This window comes from Pinus tabuliformis, chromosome 1_2 (genome assembly GCF_031772625.1).
Source record: "Pinus tabuliformis cultivar Carrire ecotype Pingquan chromosome 1_2, CPIR1, whole genome shotgun sequence".
NCBI lineage: Eukaryota > Viridiplantae > Streptophyta > Pinopsida > Pinales > Pinaceae > Pinus > Pinus tabuliformis.
The window spans coordinates 1,145,470,352-1,145,496,695 of NC_142298.1; the positions used below are offsets into that span (position 1 = coordinate 1,145,470,352).

The 26,344-nt window shown below is 37.2% G+C and overlaps 1 protein-coding gene across 1 annotated transcript; it reads right to left on the bottom strand.

The window, feature by feature from the left end:
- Positions 1 to 19,496: 19,496 nt before the first annotated feature.
- LOC149210264 (endonuclease 2-like) lies at positions 19,497 to 26,106 on the bottom strand. Its single transcript, XM_089394386.1, has 9 exons — positions 25,693 to 26,106; positions 22,793 to 22,967; positions 22,433 to 22,540; positions 22,220 to 22,275; positions 22,045 to 22,128; positions 21,310 to 21,402; positions 21,048 to 21,115; positions 19,971 to 20,044; positions 19,497 to 19,886 (listed from the first exon to the last, which is right to left on the bottom strand). Exons 1-9 carry the CDS (start codon positions 25,828 to 25,830, stop codon positions 19,759 to 19,761), a joined length of 924 nt encoding a protein of 307 aa, XP_089250512.1. The 5' UTR covers positions 25,831 to 26,106; the 3' UTR covers positions 19,497 to 19,758.
- Positions 26,107 to 26,344: the final 238 nt, after the last annotated feature.

Below are 26,344 nucleotides of genomic sequence, written 5' to 3' on the forward strand. Positions count from 1 at the left end.
GTACAACATCAGCACATCCCATTGGAATGGAAAGCATTGGGCTAGTCAATACATATTCTCCCATGGATAGCTTGATATTATGGCACTTTCCAGAGCAATTTATTGTTCCTCCATTTGCAATCATCACTTGACACTCTGGTGTTGGATATAGGAAGCAATTCAATTCTTTTGCTACCCTACAATGAATAAAATTGTGGGTGCTTCCTGAATCAATCAACACTATTACCTTTTTCTTCTTGATTTTTCCTTCTATCTTGATGGTTTGAGGAGTGGTAATTCCCGCCAATGCATTACAAGATATGGTCGGATTTATTTGTTCTTCATCTAGGCTTTGTTCCTGGAGTATATCCTCTTCTTTTGACCTTTCTTGCTCCTTTTCTTCTTCCTCTTCACAATCTATGTAGAATAATTTCTTCTCAGCACACTTATGACCTTTAGTGTATTTGCTATCACAACTGTAACAAAGCCCTTTTGCTCTTTTTTCTTCCAATTTTTGTGGTGTCAACCTTATAGGTTGTGGAAGACTAGGGGCAACAACACTTCCGTCTTTATAGTTGTGAGTGGTATGCTTCCTGGTTGCCATAATTTTGCTTTCCATTTTTCTTGCTAACCTGAATGCCTTCTCTAATGAATCAGGTTCCCAAAGGCGAACATCATGTTGGATATTATCCTTTAAAGACCCTATGAACACATCAATCCTATGCTCCTCTGGAAAATCTTTTACCCTTATGTTCAATTTTTGGAACTCCTCAATGTGCTCCATTATTGAACCCTTTTGTTTGAGACTTATCAATTGGCCAAAAAAAGTGTTGCTTTTTGTATCCTCATAATGTGCTATCAATTCTTCCGTAAAAATTGCCCAAGTGATAAATTGTTTACGAGAGCAAAGCCATTGATACCATACAAACTGATTTGGTTCCAAATATAAAGTTTCCATACGTACCTTTTGTGTGTTTTGCACATTATTGAGATCGAAGAACTGCTCCATCTGTAATATCCATGTGGCGGGATCCTTGCCATCAAACTTCCTCATATCGATTTTTGGAATATGGTGGGTCTTTGATCCAACATTAGAGTCTATGGAATCATGATTAACAATTCTTTTGTTCACATCAGGAGTTTCCTTTACAACCTTTTCACCATTAGTAAGTATTTCTTGTAGAAAATTTGTCAAATCTGTCTTCAAATCTGCCATGTCTGTCTTCAAATCTGCCATGTCTGCCTTCAAATCTGTCTTCAAATCTGCCATGTCTCTCTTCAAATATGTCTTCGAATCATCCATCTTAGCTTCCATGCCCTTTATCTTAGATTCCATGCCATTTATCTTAGATTCCACGCCATTTATCTTAGCTTCTGTTAGCTTTTGTGAGCGTGACATTTGTTGCACTTGTTCTTGTAATTTTGATATATCATGTAGCATTTCTTCCTCTTCTTCATGAGTCATGCTAGAGCTTTCAGGTTCCTTACTAGGTGTTTTCATTTTCTTTCCTTGGGGCATCAGTTACTGATAATAATGCTTTACTATGCCCTTTGAATTCTTTCAAACCAAGCTTATGCAAAAATTTAAAAAAAACTACACACCTTTTTTCACTTTGTAGAAGCCTGATATTGAATCTGATGTATCTCTGTAATTTTGGATCATCCAGTTCTGAAATTGCGACCTGTAGTAGCCTTCTGCGTCCTCTTTCCAATGCCACACGTCTAACCCAAATTGGTTTCTCCAAGGAAGAGTTGCGAAATCTCCCACAGTGACTTGATTATAGACTAGTTCAGTAGAGCAAACTTGTACAACGTGCCACGAGTCATTGTTTCAACCTATGGATCTGAAAAATACATACGAGAAACTACAGCCTGTCCTCTTTCTGCACCTTCTTACGAAATTTCAATCCGATCCCTAGAGAGAAAGTTATGACGATTTTCCCCAGGTCACCTGTTTGGAATGTAATTCAGGAGTCTGCAAAAGGACCAACTTCCTCAGATCATATCTCCGCAAATATAGTGCAAAAAGCTATGAAATTCAGACCCAAGGTTCAGCGTGATTTCTTCTCAAATGGGGTTTTTTTGCAACTTCTGAAACGTCACAGAAAAAAAGTTATAGTGAAAATTCCACGATGACCTGTTTGGAGCAGCGAAACCTTAGAATCCAAAGCTCTGATACCAAATGTTATGAAACCAGCTCAAGAAAAGATAGAAAAGATAGATCAACGCCTTAGAATTCAGCCTCTTCGAGGGGGCAACCTCCTTTACATTACATAAATGAACAATTCTTGGATGATTCAAATGAAAAAACCTTCTTTCTATATATAGGAGTCTAAGGAGTCACAATATAATCCAGCCGACCTAATAATAATAATATAAAGCCACAAAAATAACAATAGAGGGATTCTATGGGGCACATTAATAACAATATGGGGGCAATAGGGGCACAACAATATAAATAAGGGGTATAACTACAATAGTAATGGGGTAATCACTAGTATTATAGGGACCCAACAGATCATGTAAAATCCGGTGAAGTGATCATATCCACTTCATTGGGCTATGATAGAGCGATTTTCACGTATTACAATGGTGTCGAAAGGTACTTGGGGTCACTTGAAAGTAAACCTCAAATTAACCATGTTGAGGAGCTTTCAAGGGGATTAAACTTTATTACTCTACCCTTGTGTCTATATCTGATATGCGATCATTCCCTTAGGTAGAATTATTGTAGTTGGTAACCTTAGTGACCATAAATCCTAGGGCTATTACCCGAGGTGACAGCAGATGGAAGGTCCTATTGTACCTAGAACAGACGTTGGCTAGAATCACTTGGATTTTTTGGAGGATAATCTTCGCTCGATATGGCATAAGTGAAGTTACTTGCACCAGATCATTTCATTAAGCAGTTTGTCAGCGTAACTAGTTCCACTCACTCTATCTACATCCACTTTTCACTTTGATTTTTGCGACGTTGGATTTCATCACCAACTAGTGATTTCATTCTGAAAATTTTGTTTGCATGGTTTGAATCCTTATATTTTTTAGCGTGTGTTAATTGCTTGTTTTTACTTTTTACAAGACCTTAGGTGTGGATTGTAGATATTATTTATTTTTAGTAATAAAAACTTATTTGGATTGAATTTAATGGAAACAATGTCGGAAGTTATCGATAAATACCTCCCTTTTAATGGGAACCCTAATCCTGTTCCTGATTTTGCAAATGTTGGTCCTCCTTATATGGTTACATTGTCACTTCTCGGATTCACCATAGGTTTACTTGTATGGATGTTCTCAAATTATGTAATTCCAAATACTCCAATTGTAATAGCTCAACCGAGTTTTTCACCTCAACTGATTTCACCATCTCAACGTTACCAACCTACTGTTAACCATTTACTTTCTTCACCCAACATTTCCTCCTCCCTTTCTTCCTCTTCGCTTGGTAAAATCATTAATGTTAGTAACCAGGTGACTAAGAGGAAGAAGAAAGGGAATAAGAAGAAGAAGCAAGATAAGAAAGTATTCAAGCAACCAACCATGGCTGTAAGTATTGGTAATGTTGAGAAACTTCCACAATGCATTGTAAGCCCAAATACCCTTGCAAGCTTTGTAAGGGTGACCACTTCCTTATCAATTGTCCTCATATTCCTAAGGTTTTGGAAGTATGGTCAAATAATTCTCATCAACTTACTGTTGATCCATCAACCGGTGATTGTGAAGTTCTTGGGAAAAATGTTAAAGTTAGACTTCATTGTAGGTTATGCAAACAAACTCATCATAGTCACCTTTGCCCTCACATGGATGAAGCATAAAAATTGTTGGAAAAACTTATTGTTTCACAACAACAACGTCCAACTAATTACCATAAAAATTCTCCCCATCTACCATCATTTGACGAAGTGATTGATCTAAATCCAAGTCCAGCCAATCCCACTCTTCCATTTGAGAGTGAAAGTTGTATCACTCAGATTGATGGATTATTTGTTTATCAAATAGTCAAATCGATTCCATCTTTAGTTGATCCCACTCTCCCTTTAGAGAGTGAACTTCATACCACTTAGATTCTTCATGTTACTTCAACTTCTTTTACACATGGGGGAATTTCATCTGTTGTTTCTGAACCCCATCCAAGTAATGCAACTATTTATTTTGATTGGAGTAGATTGACAGAACCCCATCTTCCTTCTTCCACCCCTTTCCAAATTATTGTGAAAGCTTATGGTAAGAATGTGTGACACATGAATGTAGATGAAGGTGCTTCTGTTAGTATTTTATCCTCGACTGCTTGGCAAGCTTTGGCTTCCCCTCATCTTGTGCTTGTTAAATAGAATGTTTTGGCTTTTAACAGAACCATTAGTGAACCTCTAGGGATCCTTCCTAAGTTACCTATTACCTTGGAAGGTAAGGTTGTTTGTATTGATATTATGGTAGTCCAAGGTCCCTTGGAGTTTAATTTTCTCCTTGGCTGAGACTAGTATGTCTATGCCATGGAAGTTATCATATCGACACTCTTTCGCGTGATGTCTTTTCCACACAAAGGAAACATTGTGACTGTTGACAAACTTTCATTCATTGATCTTGATTCGACTACCAACCATCTGGCACCCCTGAATTTTCCCTATCTGTAAGTAGTATCTACCCTGCGATGGGCTAATTATGTGGCAACCATTCCCATGTGTTTAGTTACCGATGCAAGCAAGCCTCTCACTTTCTAGCTGACTTCTTTTGACTTAGATCCGGTAATTGGCGTGGTAAAAAAATCAATGGGGGCATTTGAATATGATTTTCTAATCCCTATTGATCCCCTTGACATGTGTTCCTTCCAGAGAACTGTTCTTCCATCTAATGAAGACCTTTGAAAGCCATGATAAAGGGGTGTTCCTTGACATGTGTTTCTTCCATTTGCAAGCCATGAAACAAGGTCCCTTGAGGATAGTTCTTTTACTGTGTCAACCTCGTTAAAAAATAAAAGGACTCTTCTTTAGGATAGTTCTTTTACTATGTCAACCTCGTTAAAAAATGAAACAACACTTTTTGAGGATAGTTCTTTTAATGTGTCAACCTCCTTAAAAAATGGAACAACTCTTTATGAGGATGGTTATTTTATTGTGTCAACCTAGTTAAAAAATGAAACAACACCCTTGAGGATAGTTCTTTTACTGTGTCAACCTTATTAAAAAATGAGGGAGATCCTTATGAGGATAGTTCTTTTACTATGTCAGCCTCGTTTAAAAAATGAAACATATTATTATGAGAATAGTTATTTTCTTGTGTCAAGCTCATTAAGAAATTAAACAAACCCTCCCCTGTTAAGTCGAGTCTTTCATTTGATATCATAAACAAGCCTTCATTACATCCACCTATTAGTAACCTGTAGTCTACTTAGGTGAATGAAATGAATTTTGGGGGGCATGTGCCCTTGCAGTCATTATGTTGGGGGCATGAAAACTTATCTCAAGCACAATTTTTTTTGTTTCAAGCTTGTGTAAAAATGAAACCACTTTCAAGCACAATTTTCTCTGTTTCAAGCTTGTGTAAAAATGAAACCACCCTCAAGCACAATTTTTCTTTGTTTCAAGCTTGTGTAAAAATGAAACCTATCTCGAGTCCATTTCGGTTATTATTTTCAAGACTCGTTAAACTCATGAAAATCCCAAGCGTCTTTTTCTATCTTTTCATGCTTGTAAAACGTACATAAAAATGTTGAGTTCTTTCAGTCTTTTCCTGCTCGCTAATTAAATTGAAAGTCGGTGATATGAGTAAATTTTTATCACTTTTTCAGACTCACTAAAACTTATGAAAAAGTGAAACCATGGATTTCTCTTTACACCATTTTTAGACTCCTTAAAAACAAAAATATCACCACATACTTGATTGTCCGAATTCGTAAAATAAAATTAACAACCGTCCTTTCAGTATAATTTTACCCCTTTTATGGACTACACTAGACTATTTACGAAAAAGGTATATGTTGATTAATTTTGGTCAATATAGTTCTCTCCTGCATTATTTTATCCTTTTTCATGCTTGAGGGACTAAATTTACGAAAAATAACATTGTGGAGTTTATTTATGTTTTTCTCCTGAATCCCTAAAACTTAAAAACAAAAACACCAAGCTTTACTTTCTCCCGGCTCGTTAAAATTTTATGGTAAAGAACTGGATGAGTTTTATTTTTGTGTCTGTTTCAAACTCCTTAAACATGAAAATGACATCAAGTTCCCCCTTTACTGGACTCCTAAAAATTAAATAGTATATGACTCATTAAGCATAACGAGATCAAACCACTCCTTCTTAGGGTTTGCTAAAAATACTTCGAAGGACTCATCTGAAGGATGAGCTTACAGGACAATCCTATGTTATCCTCCACAAGATTGTAAAAAATAAAGAGATACTTGCCAGTAATGGTGGGGAAAATTGGGAAAAAATATTTATTTTACATTCATTATAAAGGCAGTGTGTCTCTCTTGAACACGACACTTCATCACACCTATGTCTAGGTTGGGAAATCCATTTGTCTTACAATTGATCGAACCCCATTGAAAGTCTTCAGTTGGTTTTGAGTATTATCGATGAGTCAAATGCTGCCAAGTCAATTGTTGTGTTGTTATGTGTTCAAGAGAAGTTCAACCTCAGTTTATATTCCTTTGCAAATTTTAGCCTTCAGTCGCGTCGGCCATCCCTGAGTCAGTCCTTGCTACTATTCTTCAAAACTTGACATTGTGTTTCGTGTCATAGGATTTCTTGTGACAAGTCACTTCCTATCGAATTCAACTCATTATCTAGGAATTTAATCTAGAAACCTTCAATACCATGAAGCTTGCATTCCTTAATTGTAGGTTTCTCGCTTTCGATGATAGGTTCTCATCATTGGCCTTCGATTGAATGACTATATGAGTGTTCGACTTCAGATCATGTTTTCACACTCTGTAGATTGTATTGAGAGTACCTTAAGAGTCATTGTCATTGTTGGTGGTTTCTATCGTGCTTGTTAATGGTTCACATCATTGATCGGTAATCAAGTGATTTCTACCAAGTTTGATTTCAAGACATTCACTCGCATGGCTAGATTCGTACTACGGATTGAAAGATGGAGATCAAGACCATGGATCTAGTTTCATAAATCCAGGTTACAAGGAGTTATATATTCATGATTATGTAGATAAATTCATAGCTGATGGTTGCATCCATATTGTGTCTACTATGGATATGATTCTTGAGTTTTTCCGTACTTATTCATTGAGTTAGTTTTACTCTGAGTATGGGAATGCCTACCTCAGTGATGATTATATATTGCATTGTAATCCTTGAATGTTTCTTGCAAGTTTCCAAGCATTGTCTCTGATTGAATCTTTGGCATGATAAAACACTTCAATCTTTAAAACTTATTTTTCAGACTTCGCACTTCAAGGGGCAACCTATTACACATCATTTTGTCACCATGACACTTAACCGTTAAAATGGATCTCTCGCCATCCATAAGCATGTTCCATTACACTCCCTTAGAAGTCAAACAATAAAAAACCCTTGAAGAAGATGTGAATTTTGGGTAAAATGGATTTATGAATTGTTAAGTGTGACTTGCGCACTTTTCCTAGTAAGTTTCCGCGCATTTGCAGTTTCTATCCCTGATAACTACGCATAAATGCGCTTTGTCTTCCACTATATATAGTGCAGGTAAATCAAAGAGAAGTAAAAATATAAAGTGAATTCCATAAGAATTTTTGGTCGAATATATCCCAACTGAAAGCTTCTAGGTCATATCTATTTGAGTGATACCCCTCATATCATGGATCTAATTCCCTTTAATCAAGGAATCCTAATCCCCAAATTAGAGGATCACATCCTTCTCTTTTGGATCTGAAATGTCTTCCTCTTGGCCTATAAATTAACCAGAGGATAGAGGAATTAGGAGGTTCATAAAAGATACACTTATGTTGTTGGATTTAGATTGGAAGGCTTATCATTTAAGGAGAGGTTTAGAGGCATTTGGGAGGAACCTCCCTACATCAAGGAAAAGGTTGTAATGCTCTTCTTCATCCTTGAATTAATACAAATGAATTATTTTTCCCATTGTATTGTCTTATTGAAATCATGAATGGTTTATGATTCTTTTGATATTCGGTAAGATAATCTCTATCTCCTTTATCATTAGATTGAGCTTGTTTGAATTGTTATGATTGCATATGCCTTTTATCTCTTTTATGTTTGTGATTGCATGTCTTTTTGAGAATTTGGAAGCTTCATCAAGATAGAGCAGAGATCTTCATCAAACATTTCACAAATAGGTAAGAGGCTTATTCTCCTACTCTTGTATATTTACAATTCAAATGGAATAAGCTTAGGGAAAGAGTCATTCATTTGTCTGCTTGTTTCTAGTTTCCTTTAGGATCTAGGGAGATCACTCTTATCAACAAGATGGATTCATCAACCGTAACAACTCCGAATGTGTTTTTGTGGCTCCTGAGGTTGAATATTTGGGTCACATCGTAAGTCAGTAAGGAATATGAGTTTATACCAAGAAAGTGACTATTATACAATATTAGCCCCATCCTAAAACACTAAAGAGATTGAGGTGATTCTTCTGACTTGTAGGATATTAAAGGAAATCTACGAACATTTACAGGAAAATAGCAACTTCCCCTAACTTAACTCCTTAAAAAAGAATTCATTTGTCAAGAGTGAGGAAGAACCACAGGTATTCACTGCATTAAAAGATGTCATTTGCACTACTCCAATATCAACAATGGATAACTTTAATAAGGCTTTTCTCTTGGAATGTGACTTCTCAAGTAGAGGTCTACGGGTGATATAATGCAAGAAGTTTTCCCCCAGGGATTCACCAGTAAGCAATTGGGTGACCATAATTTGAGGAAATTCACATATGAGAAGAAAATGATGGCTATCCTTTATTTAGTGGAGACTTAGAAACCCTATCTCATAGAGAGGCATTTTCATATAAGACTAACCATTATAGTCTAGAGATTCCTTGAATAATACTTATCTTCACCAAAGCAACATAAATGGTCACCAAGATGTTGGGTATGATTATGAGATCATATATAAGAAGGCAAAGAGAATTATGTGGTTGATGCTTTATCTAGACAATTTGAAAAAATGGATCCCTCCTTGTCTTATAATTACCAAGTCTAGGATGGCTCAAGGAAGCATGTAAGGAATGGCTAGCAAACAATACTTTAAGGCAACTCATCCAACGACTTTAAATAGATCCCAACCCACCTAAAAGTTAGACATTGAAACAAGATACATTGCAGTAAAGGGAGCATTGTTCTGGCACAAGATTCGACCCTAAAACAAGTAGTCTTAGAGGAGCTACATTCATCACAAGAAACATATCACTCTAGATTTTCATAAAACCTATGAAATAACTAAGTGTTCATTATTTTGGGAAAGCATGAAAATAAATATCTAGGATTTCATCACATCTTGTGATGTTTTCCAAAGAAATAAGGAAGAGACAGTAAGGACATTAGGCACATTTCAACCTCTACCAATCCCAACACAAACCTAGATAGACATTTCAATGGATTTTATTAGGGGTGTTGAGAAAAGGTACTAAGGAGGTATTTCCTAGGTGCTTTTTCCTAGGAAAACACATGAAAACAACTTTTTAATAAGTGACTTTATGAGTTATTAAAGTCGTGTGACATAAAGTCACTTTATGAGGTACTTTAGTATTATGAACTTTATGTTATTCAAGTCATTTTATGTTTTTAAGTTGACTTTATGTGGGAAAAAGGTACAAGGTACAAAAACAACATTAAAGTGACTAGGGAGATCATTAATGAGGGGGGAGACATAAAAAGGGGGGTAATGGGAGGTTAGATCTCCACCCTTGATCTAAGAGAGTTGACATTTAATCTTGTCCCTTGATCTAAGGGTTAGGGTTCTCTCAACCTAATGAGACTAACAAGGGGGGGAAAGGCAAGGAGGCCCATTATTCTTCATGAGAATTTGTTAGAGAAGAGGAGCAAGGAGGAAGAGAAGGAGTTGAGATAACATAGGTAGGTGAATGAGAGAAAAACACACAACATAGAAGAGAGATACATCTTGAATCTTAAGGCAGAGATTGTTGATACAAAACTTGAGAAGATTCAGACTTCCTTTGGGCGATTTTCAAGTGGCTGAGGATAGAGAATTTTCACAATTTTTGAGGGGATTAATAAAGCTTTAAATTCATCAAACAAGCTCATAATTTGTGGCATAGATATCAGGTTTGTGGCATGATTTTTAAAGGCTGAGGTAGTAGTCTTTCTGAGCACGCAGTTTGTGGAAATATTACAAAGTTCCAGTGCAAAAATCAAGAGTATTAATTGTTGATAAGAGGTCAAAAATTCGAGATAATTATTGCAGACCCATGACACATATTCTGAGGAAGGAGAAGGTCTGATAGATGCATACATTTCCGAGTAACACTTCTGACCAGCAGTTTGATTTCCTAGGAGATTGGCACATACCTCAAGGGAGAGATAAGTGCTTGAATTATACTAAATGTTGTGTACAAATTTCTTTGAAATTAGCTAATAAAATCCTCCTTAAGACTGGTTTTCCCCTTGTGAGTTTTTCCAAGGTCAATGTTTGACCAAAAATAAGTGTCTTCAATTTAAATGTGTGCTTGTTAAACATTTCATATCAACTGAAAAATGAAAGAAAAGTAGAGTTAGTCCTGTAGTGTTCTATTTCAATTTGCATTTAAGTTATATATGCAATGAACTATGGGGTTGGGCATTAAACTTCTATGCAAAAGAAAATGAAACCAGGGAGGGCTACACCATAACCTAAAATTTCTACATGGTATCAGAGTTGTCAGTGAACTTTAGTGGATAAAAAATGAACCTACAACAAGCATAAAACATGCCTATATACCAGAGATTTGTGGTTGAGAGGGAGGAGGTTGATAGTTTTCAGTGAGTGGGAATTTGTGTTGGTTGTGGAGGTCAGATGGCTACTAGTTTGAGGGTGGAGGATAAGTTGAGTGGGGCTGGAAACTTTGGTCCCTATAAGAAGAGAATAACCTTATTGCTTGAGGAGTTTGAGTTCTGAGATATTTTAGAGAGTGCAGTAGTTCCACTAGTTGATCATGTTTAGTTGTCAGAATTCAACAAGTGAAATGTCAAGGCTTAGAGGATCCTTCTAGATGTAGTGAAATACCACCTTATACCTCATGTGTCAAGGAAAAAGTTTTCCTATGAGATGTGGGCAACCCTAATTAAACTTTACTAAAGCACCAATGAGAATAAGAAGGTGGTGTTGCTTTAGAAGTTGAGAAACACCAAGATGACCAACACTGACATGTGACATCATACCTCACCAAGATAACACATGTGAGAGATAAGTTGGCCATAGTGGGAGAGATTATCCCTGAGGACTACTTGGTCAGTACGACATTGGATGGCTTTCCAAAATAATGGGATGGATGCATAGATGACATTGTTTCTAGAGAGAATTTTCCTAATTGGAGGAGGATGTGGGATGATTTCATCTAGGAGGAGACTAAGAGGAGTGCCAAGAGTGGTAGCTAGCGTGGTGGGGTAGATGTGGAGGAGAATGTTTCCATCGTAGCTAAGGGCAAGAAGAAGGCCAAGAAGGGGTCTTCTAATGGGGCCAAGCACAAGAAGGGGATGAAGAAGGCCAAAGAGAAGGATATGGGAAAAGTGAGATTATTTTCTTGTAAAAGGACGAGTCGTTATGCCTTTCAATGTCCCAACAAGAAAGGGAATAAGAAGTGTGTAGTAGCTTCAATAGTGGGGAACGATTTTTCCACTAGGTTTGGCACATAATTTGCTTTAATGGTGAGTCCTTCCACTAGTGTCATGTCTTCCAGTGTTTGGTTTGTAGACAGTGGAGCTTCCTGCTACATGACTGAAATGATGGAGCACTTTACAAGTCTTACTAAGGATGATGTGAACTTGGAGGTGGTGCTTGGAGATAACTCTAAGGTCAAAGTAGCAGGAGTGGGGAATGTATCCATTCATAGGGAGTCATCGTCTCCCTTGAAAGTGACAGAGGTCTTATATGTTCCAGGGTTGAAGAAGAACCTAATTTTATTCTTAAGTATTGAGGACAGGGGATATGTAGCCGTATTCCGAGATGGACAAGTTCTTATGTATCCCAAGGGATCCAACATCACTTGTGCTAGAGTGATTGGAGTACCGAGTTGGAGGCTTTACAAGTTCATGTTTCAGCCTACTAGAGCCTTAGTGGCACAAACCAATAACAATGAGTTGTGTGAGATATGACATAGGAGGATGGCCCATTTGCACCATGGAGCATTCAAGATGCTAAGAGAGATGGTTACAGGTTTACCTGAGTTCAACACTGAGCATCATGATGTGTCCAAGAGTGTGCTTTGGGAAAGTACACCAAGACACCTTTCACAAGCAGTGATAGCAGATATTCTGGATTTGATACACTCTAATGTGTGTGGTCCTATGTCTCATGCATCATTGAGAGGATTTGAGTACACATTCACTAATGAATACTCCAGGAATACCTAGATTTTCTTTATGAAGACCAAGGATCATATCTTCAAGAGGTTCCAAGAGTTTAAGGCTCTTGTCGAGAACCAAGCATGGAAGAAGATCAAGGTCTTGAGGACAGATAATGGGTGTGAGTATACCTCTAATGAGATGCAGGAATTTTGTAGGAGGAAGGCATCAAGAGGGAGTACATAGTGCCTTATAGCCCACAACATAATGGGTTGGTGAGAGGAAGAACAAGGCCATAGTGGGTGTAGCGAGAGATAATTTGCATGATGAGAGGCTACCTCTCTCTTTATGGGTCGAGGCGTGTAACATTGCAATGTTCTTACAGAACATGATTCCACACAGAGTCATAGGGAGTAAGACTCCTGAGGAGGCTTTTTCTAGGAAGAAGTCTGAGATTACACACATTAGGATTTTTGGGTGCCTTATTCATAAGTCCCTGAGGAGAAGAGGACAAAGCTATAAACCACCACAAAGAAGGGTATTATTGTGGTTTATAATGAGAATTCCAAGGCCTGCCACATATACATTCCTGCACAGAGGAAGGTACTCATGAGGAGGGATGCGAGATTTGAGGAGGAGACGACCTTGAGGAGGTCTTAGGAGGATGATCGGGTAGAGCAACAAGCTAGTGAGTAGAGGATCAGACTAAAAGAGTCAGGATCTTCAAGTGGTATGCTAAGGCCAGGAGGATTACCTACTTCTCGGGTGACTGGATCATAGAGTTTAGGATCACTGAACACAAGTTCCCAAAATATAGGTCCAAAACAAGCCATAGGAGGGGGGCATCCTCATCAGGAGGAGAGGCTCTAGGGGGGGTTTTCGCATACCAATTCCGGAGGCTACTTCAAGGAAGAGGAAACCAAGATGGCTTCGTGAGACCCTGTAAGAAGCACAAGAGTCAATGGGGAAACCCAAGTAGTCAGTTAGTGAGAGCGGACTGCTAAAGAGGCTGGGTGGTTATGCAGCGGATGTTGTGGAGACTGAGCTAGATAGCTTTCACGAGGTTGTGAGTCAACAGATCTAGAGGGATGTCATGATGGAGGAGTATGCCTCCCTCATGAAGAATGATGTGTGAGAGATAGTGTCGAGACCTGAGGAAAAGTGGTGACTTCTACCTGGCTCTACAAGATAAAAAATGTTGCAGATGACATAGATAAGTTCAAAGTGAGATTATGGTGGAAAGGGGGTTCTCACAGGTAGAGGGAGTTGACTATGAGGAGACCTTCACGACAGTTGCTTGTTATACCTCTATTAGAGCAGTGATCTCCATAACAATAGAGATGGCTTGGACAATTCACCAAATGGATGTGAAGACCACATTTCTCAATGGGGTCATATAAGAGGAGGTTTACATTCAGCATACATAGGGATTTGAGCTGCATGGGAGACAGTCTCATGTGTGTAGGCTTAAGAAAGTTGTATATGGATTGAAGCAAGCGCTAAGAGCATGGTATGAGAGGATTGATGGTTACTTGTAGTAGATGGATTTTCAGAAGAGTGATGCAATTCCGAACCTATATTTCATTATGGTTGGTGAGGATCCACTCATTCTAGTTATGTATGTGGATGATTTGTTTATTATAAGAGAGGAGAGACTCATTCAATAGTGTAAGAGGGACCTTGCTTCAAAGTTTGACATGACTGATATAGGACTGATGCATTATTTTTTGGGGTTGGAGGTTTGGCAAGACGATGGGCATATCTTCTTGGGCCAAGGCAGGTATGTAGTTGACATACTACAAGATATTTCATATGGAGGATTTCATTCCTATGGCTACGCCTATGATCACCAACTGGAAGAAGTTGCATGCTTCAGATTCTGAGTTGGTGAACTCCACTATGTATAGCCAATTGATCGGTTCTTTGATGTATCTGGTCAACACTAAGCCAGATATTTGTTTTGTAGTCAACACATTAAATCAGTTTATGCTAGAGTTAAGGAGGGTGCACTAGGTGGCTACGAAACATGTGTTATGGTACCTTTAAGGCATAGTGGATTATATATTTGACTATATCCAGGGGGATGGAGCCAGGTTGACAGATTGTACAAACTCAAATGGGTTGGCAGTGCTAGTGACCAAAAGAGTACTTCCAAATTTGGTTTCAGGTTGTGTTCGACAGTTATGTCATTGTTCAGCAAGAAACAAAGATCAGTGGTACTAGGTTTCGTTGAGGCTAAGTACAATGCAGCCAATTAGACCAATTGTGAGGCTACTTAGCTTCGTAAGTTTTTGTTTGTCTTATTTGGTCAGAGGTTGAGACCAACTACGATATATTGTGATAATCAGAGTTGCATTAAACTCACGAAAAATTTATTATTTCATGATTGGTCAAAGCATATAGAGATGAAGTACCACTTCATCTGGGATTGGGTTTAGAGAGGCGCAATGAAGCTTGAGTACATATCCACTGAGGAGTAGGTTGCATACATTCTCACCAAGTCATTGCCAAGGGGCAAGCATGTGTATTTCAAAGATAAGATGGGAGTGGTGAGAAACACCTTCCTCGATAAGAGGGAGTGTTGAGAAAAGGTACCAAGGAGGTGCTTCCTGGTGCTTTTGCCTTTTGCCTAGGAAAACACATGAAAACACCTTTTTAGTAAGTTACTTAGACTTATTAAAGTCACTTTATGAGGTACTTTAGTATCATGTACTTTATATTATTAAATTCACTTTATGAGGTACTTTAGTATTATGTACTTTATATTATTAAAGTCACTTTATGTTTTTAAGTTGAGGTTATGTGGAAGAAAGGTATAGGTACAAAAGCAAAATTAAAGAGACTAGGGAGCTCATTAATGAGTGTGGAAACATAAAAAGGGGGTCAGTGGGAGATTAGAGAGATTAGATCCACCCTTGATCTAGGAGAGCTCAAATTTAATCTCAACCCTTGATCTAAGGGTTTGTGTTCTCTCAACCTAATGAGACTAAAAAGGGGAAAAAGGAAAGGAGGACCATTATTCTTCATGAGTATTTGTTGGAGAAAAGGAGCAAGGAGGAAGAGAAGGCCTTGACGTTGAGATAGCACAGGTAGCTATAGGAGAGAAAAACACATAATAGAGGAGAGATACAAATCAAATCCCAAGGAAGAGATTGCTGGTACAAAACTTGACAAGATTTAGACTTACTCAAAGTGATTTTCAGGTGGCTGAGGATAGAGAATCTACACAATTTTTAAGGGGATTCTCACAACTTTAAATGCATCAAACATACCCATAATTTGTGGAAAAGATATCAAATCTACGACATGAGCTTTAAAGGCTAAGGTCGTAGTCTTTTTGAGCACGCGATTCGTGGAAAAATTACAAAGTTCCATTGTAGAAATCGAGAGTATTAACTGTTGAGCGTTGAGTAGAGGTCAGAAATTCGAGGTAATTATTGCAAACCTGTGACACACAATCTAAGGAAGGAGAAGGTTTGATAAAGGCATGCATTTCGAAGCAGTAGATTAATTTCCTAGGAGACTAGCATTGACTTCAAGGGAGAGGTAAGTACTTGAAGTATATTAAATGTTGTGTAAAAATTTCATTGAAATTAGTTAACAAAATCCTCCTTAAGACTGGTTTTTCCAAGGTTAGTGTTTGACCAAAAATAAGTGTCTTCAATTTATGTGTGCTTGTTAAATGTTTCATATCAGCGGAAAAGTGAAAAAAAGTAGAGCTAGTCCTATAGTGTTTCTATTTCAATTTTCATTTAAGTTATACATGCAATGAACTATGGGGTTGGGCATTAAACTTCTATGCAAAATAAACTGAAATCAGGGAGGCCTACAGTAGAATCTATAATTTCTACAATGGAACTCCCAAAAGTAGGAAACAAATCAGTCATCATGGTGGCTGACTATGCTTCAAAAGTTGCTAATTTTTGTGCCCTAGCTCATCATTTCACTCCTTCCATAGTTGTCTAGGCCTTCATGGATCAAAGCTTTAAGCTACATTGTATTCCCACTTCCATTGTCTCAAATTGGAACCCCACATTCACTAGCAACTTTTCACAAGAACTATTTAAACTTCAATGTACATAGTTCAATATGAGCACTGCATATCAATCTCAATTTGATGGTCAAACATAGGTGGTCAGCAAGTGCTTGGGAACCTATTTGATATGATTTACTTCTAAAAAGACGCATCAATGGGCAGAATGGTTTTCACTTGCCAAATGGTGGTACAATACCTCTTATCATGGAGCAAGCAAAATAACACCATATAAACTTGTTTATGGTAAAAAAACCCTTATTAGTGGCATCCTAGGCTCATGCAGTAAATGAATGCTTCACGCTAGAGAAGCCATTATCTGTATCTTCAAGGAAAACTTGGCTGTGGCAAAAAATTGAATGAAACAACAAGTTGATTTACATCGATCCAAATATTTTTTTGTGAAAGGGGATCAAATGTCCCTTCACTTGGGCCTTATAAATAGACACCCTCAAAGATGAGGCTCCCCATATGCTAGCTCCTATGTTGTATGGTCCCTATCAAATCATACAAGGCAATGATTAGGTTGCTTGCAAGTTAGCTGTCATGGCCCACTCTAAGACTCATTTAGTGTTTTTTTGTCTTGTTTGAAGACGATTGTGGGATCAAATTCCTAAGTGTAGTTCAACAAACAAACACTTATGAAAAATGTTCCATTTGGCTCTAATAGAAAGCAATGTTGGGTATCAAAGAGTGACAATTATGCCAACACATGATCAAGGAAGTATTGACCCAACGAAAAGATATGCAACTAGCAGATTCCACATGGGAACCAATAGAGATTCTACAACAAAAGGTTAGGATCCTAAAAAAGGCTTGCTATCCCAAAACATCTTACTTTGAACCCCATATTTAGTTACTTTATTAATGTAAGAGATTTCCTTCATTAAGTAAGGAAATTTAAATAGTTAAAAACCGATCATCTTTATTAATAAGGCCCAAATTAGTTCGTATGACCATTATAAGTGGGCTCGCACTATATTCTTGGGTTTCGCACTATATTTTGTATGAATGATCTAAAGCTTTGGGGTTAGTTACACTACATATTTCCTCTAAATAGGTTAGGTTCATAGAAGAGAAACAAAATCATGAGGTTGCTTGAGTAGCACAAGAAGGGCTTCACTCGATTAAAACTAAGAACATAAAGCTTTAATTTGAAAGTTGACCTCTCCTAATCTTTTCACTAGGTGAGTTGGTTATATATTAGACTTATTCTTATTCATTTAGACTCTTGTCATGGTTTTGTCACTTGGGAAATGAGCTAGAGCTACATTAACTTAGCTTCATTTGCAATTCTCTTAGTTGCCTCCCACATTTTCAAACTTGAAAGGGGGATTATATAATGTTTTCCTCTATCCACCCTTCTTTTCATGATAGTAGCGGGACTTAGCCAATCCATAAAGGCATCCCTTGAGAATGGAAGCCTAAAAGGTATAAGCATGGCCCCTCTTGTAATGTCACTCATCTTCTTTTTGTTGATGGCATATTAATATTGTATAAAGGATCTAGAAGAATGATTGAGAAACTTCATGAAATCATGGACCTTTTCTATGAAGCCATTGAAGTGCAAATAAATATTGTTAAATTTTTTATTCATTTTTGGGGTTTCTCAAATACAGAAAAAGAATCAAATTTCACATGTATTCCCTTACTATGTAGGGGATCTAGAAGTTGGTTTTAAATACCTAGGCTTTCATGAAAGATAATCTTTATAAAAAGGTGATTGGAAATTGTGGAGGAAAAAATTATTGCCAAGTACAACTGATGGTTATCTAGAACCAGTAGACTTATTATGCTTAAAGTTGTTCTTGAAGTCATACTCATATACTGGATGTTTTTCGTGAATCCCAGAAGGTAGACTAACCAAATTTGACAATTATACTTTAGAATTATTTGGTCTGAAGAGGCTGGAAAGAAAAGGATGGTGTTAGCATCCTAGAAATCCTTAGGTGGGTGGTGCTTAAAAACATTTTATGTTCTTAAAGGCTCTTGCCGCCAAAAATGTTTGGAGGGTTGTTAAAGGCTCCGGTATTTGAGCACAAGCTACAATAGAGAAATTCATCTATTCATATACAATAGAGGGTTGGATCAAAAATACAGTTAAAAAAAATCTCAAAATTCATCAATCATTTGGAAAGCAATAGTCTCAACATTCTCCCTGATTAGTAACTAACTAGTCCCAAGGATGTGGTCCAATGGTTAGGTAAGGAGGTTTGGTCTTCACAAGAGTTATGGTCCAACCCTGGACAAAACTATGTATGCCTGAGAGTTGTTCCAGGCATGATTTCTTCAATTGAAAAAAAAATAGTAACTAACTAGTCTAGAAATTTGGGAGGAAGATAAAGTAAAATTAGGCCTGGATCCTTGGATTGGATGCAAGGAAGCACACAAGCTCCCCACCCATTCAATTTTTTAAATGAAAAACAAAGGATATCTTTCACCAAGGCATAGAGGTCAGGAAAGAACGATAAAGAACAGTGCCACTCGTTTGCTTGGAATATTAGTAATCAAATGTAATAATTGTGAATATGCTGAAATCAATTCATTCCGGATTAGTTGCATGAGTCAATGAAGAAAGCTATATGACTTGAATCATAAGTATATCCAGAGAAATAAGCTTATGTTCCTCGTTCCAGTTAAGCGAGTGAGCAATACCCTTTAATGATCAAGACGTGAACACGGGAGAACACACTCAAAACTTGGGAAGATGTTTTGTAAAACTAAAACATAACGGGGATGAACTTCTCTGGCCCCTAAACCCTATTGATAATTATGAGCCAAGAATAGGATATAAATCTTTAGCACTAGACAGCATTCAAACACCACAGGTATGCTGGTCAAATAAACTTGGAAAATTTAAATGCGACAAATTCTTTATGTGGCTCTTATTAATCAATAAAGCAACCACGTAGATTCTTCTGCAATAAAAGGAGCTATGAGTATCCAGGAGGATGTTGCCTATGCTGGGCTTTTATCCTGTCCCATCATTCAAGGAGCTCTCGCGTCTCACGGACCATGCAATTATTGAAACAATTTAAATATAAACGTAGTAACTTAAAATTCAAAGAAAATTAAAAAACAAAAAACATTAAAATGGCTGTGGAAACAGAACCACACGACATCTTTATGATACATGAATCCTTCATACCAATGCTCCTCTGGGTTAAGCTACAATTGATTTAAAAACAATCAAGATGTTGTGACAGCGGTTATTGTTTTCAGTGGCGCAAGCACTGTTTCTGATCTAAATATAGATTACAATACTATTGTTGCAAGCAACCCATCACTTTTCTTTCTAGAGTTCTGATTTCCGATTGTAGCCTTCTTTTGAATTGAATAATCGGTTGAGTGTTGCAGCCAACCTGACACCTGCTTTTGCAAGTTGCGTCTGAACAATCGGCAAGCGAGAGAGGAAGTAGTCATCTGCAAAGGACGGCGTTTCAGCAATCACGCCCAAAAAAGTAATGGAAATACAAAGGCCACTTTGATGTGAATTGATGAAAATACCTTCTAGAACACTGTTTGCTTCAGCGTCTTTGTAAGCCCACTTGCAAGCAAGAATGATACTTTCATCTGCATACCTGTTGTCAGCAATTTAAATTCCAATAAATCATTAATGGTTATGCCAAAGAAATATCAAATGATTTGAATCATATAAAGAATAGGATCATAGTTCATGGTCTATTCCATTAAGGTCCTAATTTAACTCTGAAATGGAACTACCTCCCTAAAAGAGCCTTAAAGGTGACCTATAAATTGCAAGACAAATTATGGATCTCGATATGTTCTTCTCCGACACCACTGTACAATTCAGAGAAAATTATATTGAAAACTTGATAAAAATCTGGTTATACAATCAATTAAGTAAATGTTAATGTAGCAACCAATCTATCAGTTTTAGCAGGTCACTGCATGCATTGACGGTGTAGCTACCTGGAAGGAGATTGTAGTTGCAGTTTGTCTTGTTCTGCTAATTTATGTGTTCCCATACAATCTTCTCTATTTCTCTGTGATTAAAAATAGCCAAATGTCACGTTTTTTGTGCTCTCTTTTTAATGAAATCTACATGTATTACTGCGGTTGGTATTAGTTGGAGTCAAATCACCAGTGCCCTGGACAACTATACGTCCTAGCAAATGCCAAAATTGTCAATGGTGACAGGTTCCTGTCACAAGTTCCATCTCTTTATGCAATTATGTTTGAGCCATGAGCTTTGCCAACTCAAAATATTGATGCTTTTCTTAGAATACAGCTCTGGACCTTTCACCCAAAATGAAAATTGGCATTTCCTTTGTTACAGAAAAGGAGGTATAAGTGATAAGAAACAACAGCTCTAAATCATGACTTAGTGTCTAGTTCTGTGTCTTAATAGGCATAAACTACGAGGAATATTGTATATGCACTACACATGAACTTACAAAAGTTTAATATAATTACTCTCTTGTTTTTTCAGAACTGTTAACTTCGTCTTTACAAAAGAAATTGACAGCAATAAAAAATGGTTTACCAAATTCATCAAGAACCTTAAGTTGGTTAAATGTAAAAACAAAGATGGTGGTAGACTTCTGGAATTTTAAGACTCACACTTTGGGGCAGGCAAGATCATGCCCATTGCATTTCTCCCATGTAGGTACTTCATCAGACCAGCTATCCTGTTTTTGAAACAATATATAAATTTTATCATTGACGGAATTCACAATATATAGACATAAACTATAACTTTTTTCTTGTACAAGAAAAAAAAATCGATAGCTCGTTGTGATATCCCAGAAGCACCTTATGATAAAGTAAATAAGTAATCCAACAAGTCAACTGCATTTTTTAAATGAGAGAGGAAGGCACATACAGTAATATTTCTCTGAATTGATGAGATCATAACCTCAAGGTCATCATCATAAAAATCTTTCATTGCTGTCTCGATCATCAGTGTATCCCATATCTGTTGACAGTCACAGAAACGAAGGCACAACAAAATGTCGATCAAAGGGCCAACTGAAATTTGGCATAAGGTCTAAACAAACACATTAAACATACTGATAATAACCAGAAGAAACATTCTGACACGAGTGACTGTACAAGGGTACAACTAATTGTTTTCGTTCAAGTCGCGGGAAAACAGTTGCAAACTACAGCATAAAAGACATTTCACACTTTGGGTGGTTGCAAACTGTCTAGTTCTCATATGGGCTAAAATGGATACATCAGCCAATGTCAACTCATTTTAAGTCTAATAGGTGCAGTCAAGTCAATTCATACGATTAAATGGCCCTGTTTAAAGCTGTCAAAGAATAATAGCTAACAGGTGGAAAGTCTGCTCTGAGTATATGACAAAAACATGGGTGAGAAAAGTTTTCTTTTACATTGATGCAAGACACACAAATAGGACAAAGGCAAGGCTATTTTGTTGAATTATTTTTCATTCTAAAGCCTACACTTTTTGTTCCCATTCCTCTTACATTGCTTGCTTAATTCCCCTCCTTAAAAGACAGAATTGAAATAACCAATGAGCCTTTAAGGTAAAGGATAAAAAGAACCATACTTTTAATCCAATTACTGGGCAGAGGATATTGTATTTACTTACATGATGCAAATTACTCTTTTGCCTGTACCAGTGTAATATGATTGTGTTTCCACCTTCATCTGTACTGAATCCCACATGTAGAGGCTGCAAATATATTTTTCGTTAATCAGTATCAATGATTAAGTTCCCGATAAATTATCCATATAAAAAAATGTAAAAATAGACATCATACGACCTGATGGACATCTCCTATAAAATGAGAGAGAAATAGTAAAGCTTCTGTTAAATTATCTGCAAGTTATACAAATGGGTATTAGTTTCCACTGGTATTTGAATTAGACCACATTCGAATATAATTCACTTCACTGTGAAAGCACTTTGAGATGTAAAACACATGTTACAGATAGAAAATTCAATGTAAGATGATGGAAATACAGGATAAACATACATTTTTCGCTGTCGGCTCTGCTGCCATAAGTTTCAAGCTGAGAAGTGTAATTTTTTATGGCACCTTCAAGGCACATGCCTATTTCTCCTTCGGCATTATGGCAGTCCCCTGTTTGCAAACAAACAGAAAAATTCTGAGATCTCTAATAAGGTTGTTACTCAGATATTTCTTATATGTTGCACAACCTTCAGTTTATCATGAAGATGAGATAATTCTCTCGGGCAATTCATGTTATACCCATCTTATTATGGTAAACACACAGATACATAAAAGTACAAAATTGATGGGCAATCTGAGAGTATTTCACTAAAAACAGAAACGAAAACCCAAATTAAGTTTATCTTGGATGGAATAACTTACTGGAATAAACATAAGAACACTTATTGTCTTGCGTGTCAATGAAGTGTAATGGACTTGACCAGGGATAGTGGAATCGCATATGATCAGCCCACGAACAAAGAGAAGCAAGATCACCCTCTGCATCCTCAGGGAGCAATTTTTTCACTGCTATTGATGCTTCTTCACTTAGGAGTGGCTGCAATTGCCCATAGAAACAATAGTCGTTGTAAGTATCAAAATGCCTATGTAAGTATATATATAACTCAAACAAATATCCTCACCCAGCTAATAGTCCCTAGACTCCCAACTAAACAACCCGTTATAAAGATTGACTAGGGCATCTTGGGGATGGATGGTTTATCGTCCTCACCAGTTTAGAATCGTTTAAAATTAAAGGCTCTTTCTCATGTTATGTGGTTATTTGGTTTACAATTGTTTCCAACGATGGATAAAGAGGATGCTTAATGCCTGCTTTGTTGGGTAAGCTTAAGGAGCCTTATGGTGGCCATTTACTAGGAAGGTGGGGACGATGGATAAAGAGGATGCTTAATGCCTGCTTTGTTGGGTAAGCTTAAGGAGCCTTATGGTGGCCATTTACTAGGAAGGTGGGGTGAAGGCCCATGTTGCATTGTTATGGGATAGATAAACGTGGGCCTTTTATCTTGTAGCCATTGACCATGCAACATCTATTGTTGCTCAATCTTTATTGACAAATCATAATTTTTGTCAACTTGGGGAAATTGAGGGAATAAATCGCCCATATAGTTTCTGCAAGATGGGAAATATCAAAGCAAATAAGTCGATTCAAGTTATCCTTACCAGCATGGTCAATGTGGTACTAAAAAGTATTGCAACCCTCAAAAGGGTATTCACGTTGAATATCTTTGTATGAGATTAGATGCTGGTTAAAAAAATGTGATATAGCAATAATACTAGTAAGGAACAATGAAAATAAACATATAGTTCTAGTATCCAAAGCTTCCAGCTCTCTACAGGTTTTAAAACTGAAGAGACTAACATAAACAGTAATAGGTAACCTACTAGTGATGATAACAATATGAAATGGGAGTTCGAGTAAGCTGGTTCAAAACAACGACAAAGTTGTTTCACTTTGAATGGATGCAAGCAGACTTTGAATTACCACAAACTGAAGCGCTGTGGAAAGGTTGAATGATTATCTAGCTTCCTTTGGCCAAATTGAAAGAAGCTTTGAAACTGATTTTAGGTCAAGTTTAAAACTTAAAAGAAAGTGCCATTGCTATAGTCTCGAATTAAAAACATTTTTAAAAACCCTGAATGTATTCCTTAAAGCTTCAAAAAGGAAGAGAAAAGAAGGTAAATCCCAAATATTCTTTCTTAACACCCCATTAATGATTCAGGTGCATATCAACAAAATAGCCTTTTCCCCAAGATCCTCACTATCAAGTAAATATCTAGGGGTACCTCTGGTGGTGAATAGTGGAAGGGAGTTAAAATGGAAGAAATATTTCTATCAAAGATACACAAACAACTTGAAGGTTGGACATTTCACTTTTTGTCCCTAGTACTACTGAAAAGAATTTTGCAAGCATTCTCAGTATCCTTATTCTCAATGATAGCAGTGCCACAGAAGATAACACATTAGATAGAGAAATATATAAAAAGTGCTTATGGAGAGGCCCCCAATTGGAAAACAGATGGCCACTAATCACATGGGAAAATATATGTACCCTAAAGAATAATACAGGCTTGGGACTCAGAAAAATGAAAAATAGGCAACATAAAGAGAGGTCAGCATTTTTGACCCATATATGGAAAGAAAAATACACCCAAACACTCCTTGGCAAGATATACCCAGAACAAGTACACTTCCTAATGAATCTCATATTTGGAAGAGTGTGAAGAAGGAGATGAGAACGATCCTCAAAGACAGGTTCTAGGAAAAGCAACATGGAAGATCAGCCCTCTTTTGGAAAGACTTGGAATAAGGTAAGCACTCCCCAAAACAAATCAATAAGCTTCAAGCATGTTAAGAACACTGTCACCAACTAAATATGAGGTGTATGTGCATCAATATTGGGAAGATCAAGAATATGGGACCTTAAATCTTGGAAACCCCAGTAAATAGAGATCGGTAGACTCATGGTATGAAGAAATACTGACGGATACAAAACAAAAACTCTGGGAAGAAAAGAAAAAGCGACAAGTATTAGTTAAAAAGGGCTTCGATTTATTGAGGTGGGCCAAAAAGGATCAAGAGAATTCTGAATCAAATAGGCATATATGCTCTATAAATGGAACATCAACACTCGGGCAAACAAGACATAGCATGTACCAAAGCATAGAACACTAATCTATGGTTAAGAATTTCAACATTTCTATGGCGACCTGACATCCAAGCAGGATATGCAGGGGAGAATTCACAGCAACATCGGAATGTGTAATGTGTTTGAGAAACTCGAAACCCCTAGGACAAATTTGTAGGAATAATAACCCTTAGCAAAGGTTTGATTCTACTGAAAGATTAAACCATTTATGTTGATTATAGACAAAGTGGAGAAGTTGAGTTCATGGAAGATAACTGGCACCTGGCCCTGCCTCGCAAGGAATATCTCTCGATTGTGTGAACCATAAATTGAATTAAATAATCGTGCCTCTGAACTTAACTAGAAGAAGACAAAAGGTTGGATTTCTGCTTTTCGAAAATGCCACTTAAGGAAAAAAACACTCAGAAATCTACATCAAACACTGCACTTTTGTCCATGAACAGCCAAAGACCAACCTAAAGTGTTAATGAACAGCCCAAAGAGAAGCAATAAAACAAAACATAACAAAAGCCAATGAAAATACATTAAGCTACAGATACATATACAAACTTCATTGCAATGAAAACAATACTAAAGATAAAGATAAAGAAGAAGAATAATAATAATAATAATTACCTCAGCTATCTTACAAATCGAATAGTGTCCTTCATTGCCCCAAGCTTCCACACCATGAGGAGCCATACCAACACGGAGGAGGAGGATCAATATCTCCATTCCTATTCCAACCAACATTGAACACCCAAACCGACCCATTATCACCAAAACCTCTCCAATGCTCTGTAACTCTCCCAAAATCTTTTACGTTGCAACCTGTTGATCCCTTAGCTACTGCAACATTCACACAGGAAACGCCGACTCTGTTCAACAAAACAGTAACAGCATGCTTCATCTTTATACAATGTGCAGAAAATGTGAAGGTGAAGAATCCGTTTAGCGCAAGTAAGTATTCTCGTACACAGCACTGCATTGCGTGAAGTTTCGGCATCCAATCCATCAATGTTATAAGAGGGATCACAATTCCACATTCCGCTTACACTCTTAAAGTAAAATCATTCCCACGTGTTTATACTTTCAGCGCGTTTGATAGTGTTTCCATTAAAAAGTGCTAGTTAGTGATTAGTGGAGGAAACGGAACCAGCCCTGAAATGGGCTTGAAGTTCAGAGTCACGTAAAGTATATGAGCGAATATCAATGTCCGGCGCGCTTTGCAGGTAACGGACTGACGTTGACTTGACGGAAGGACATTCCCGCGTCCAATAAAACTCGA

What these genes read in the sequence shown, in the direction of transcription:
- LOC149210264 (XM_089394386.1), bottom strand. Translation starts at nt 25,830, where the DNA reads ATGGGTCGGTTTGGGTGTTCAATGTTGGTTGGAATAGGAATGGAGATA. An exon ending in GTGTTCTTATGTTTATTCCA is followed by an intron (nt 22,541 to 22,792) that starts GTAAGTTATTCC and finishes GTTTGCAAACAG; the next exon opens with GGGACTGCCATAATGCCGAA. An exon ending in CAATTCAGAGAAATATTACT is followed by an intron (nt 21,116 to 21,309) that starts GTATGTGCCTTC and finishes TTTCAAAAACAG; the next exon opens with GATAGCTGGTCTGATGAAGT.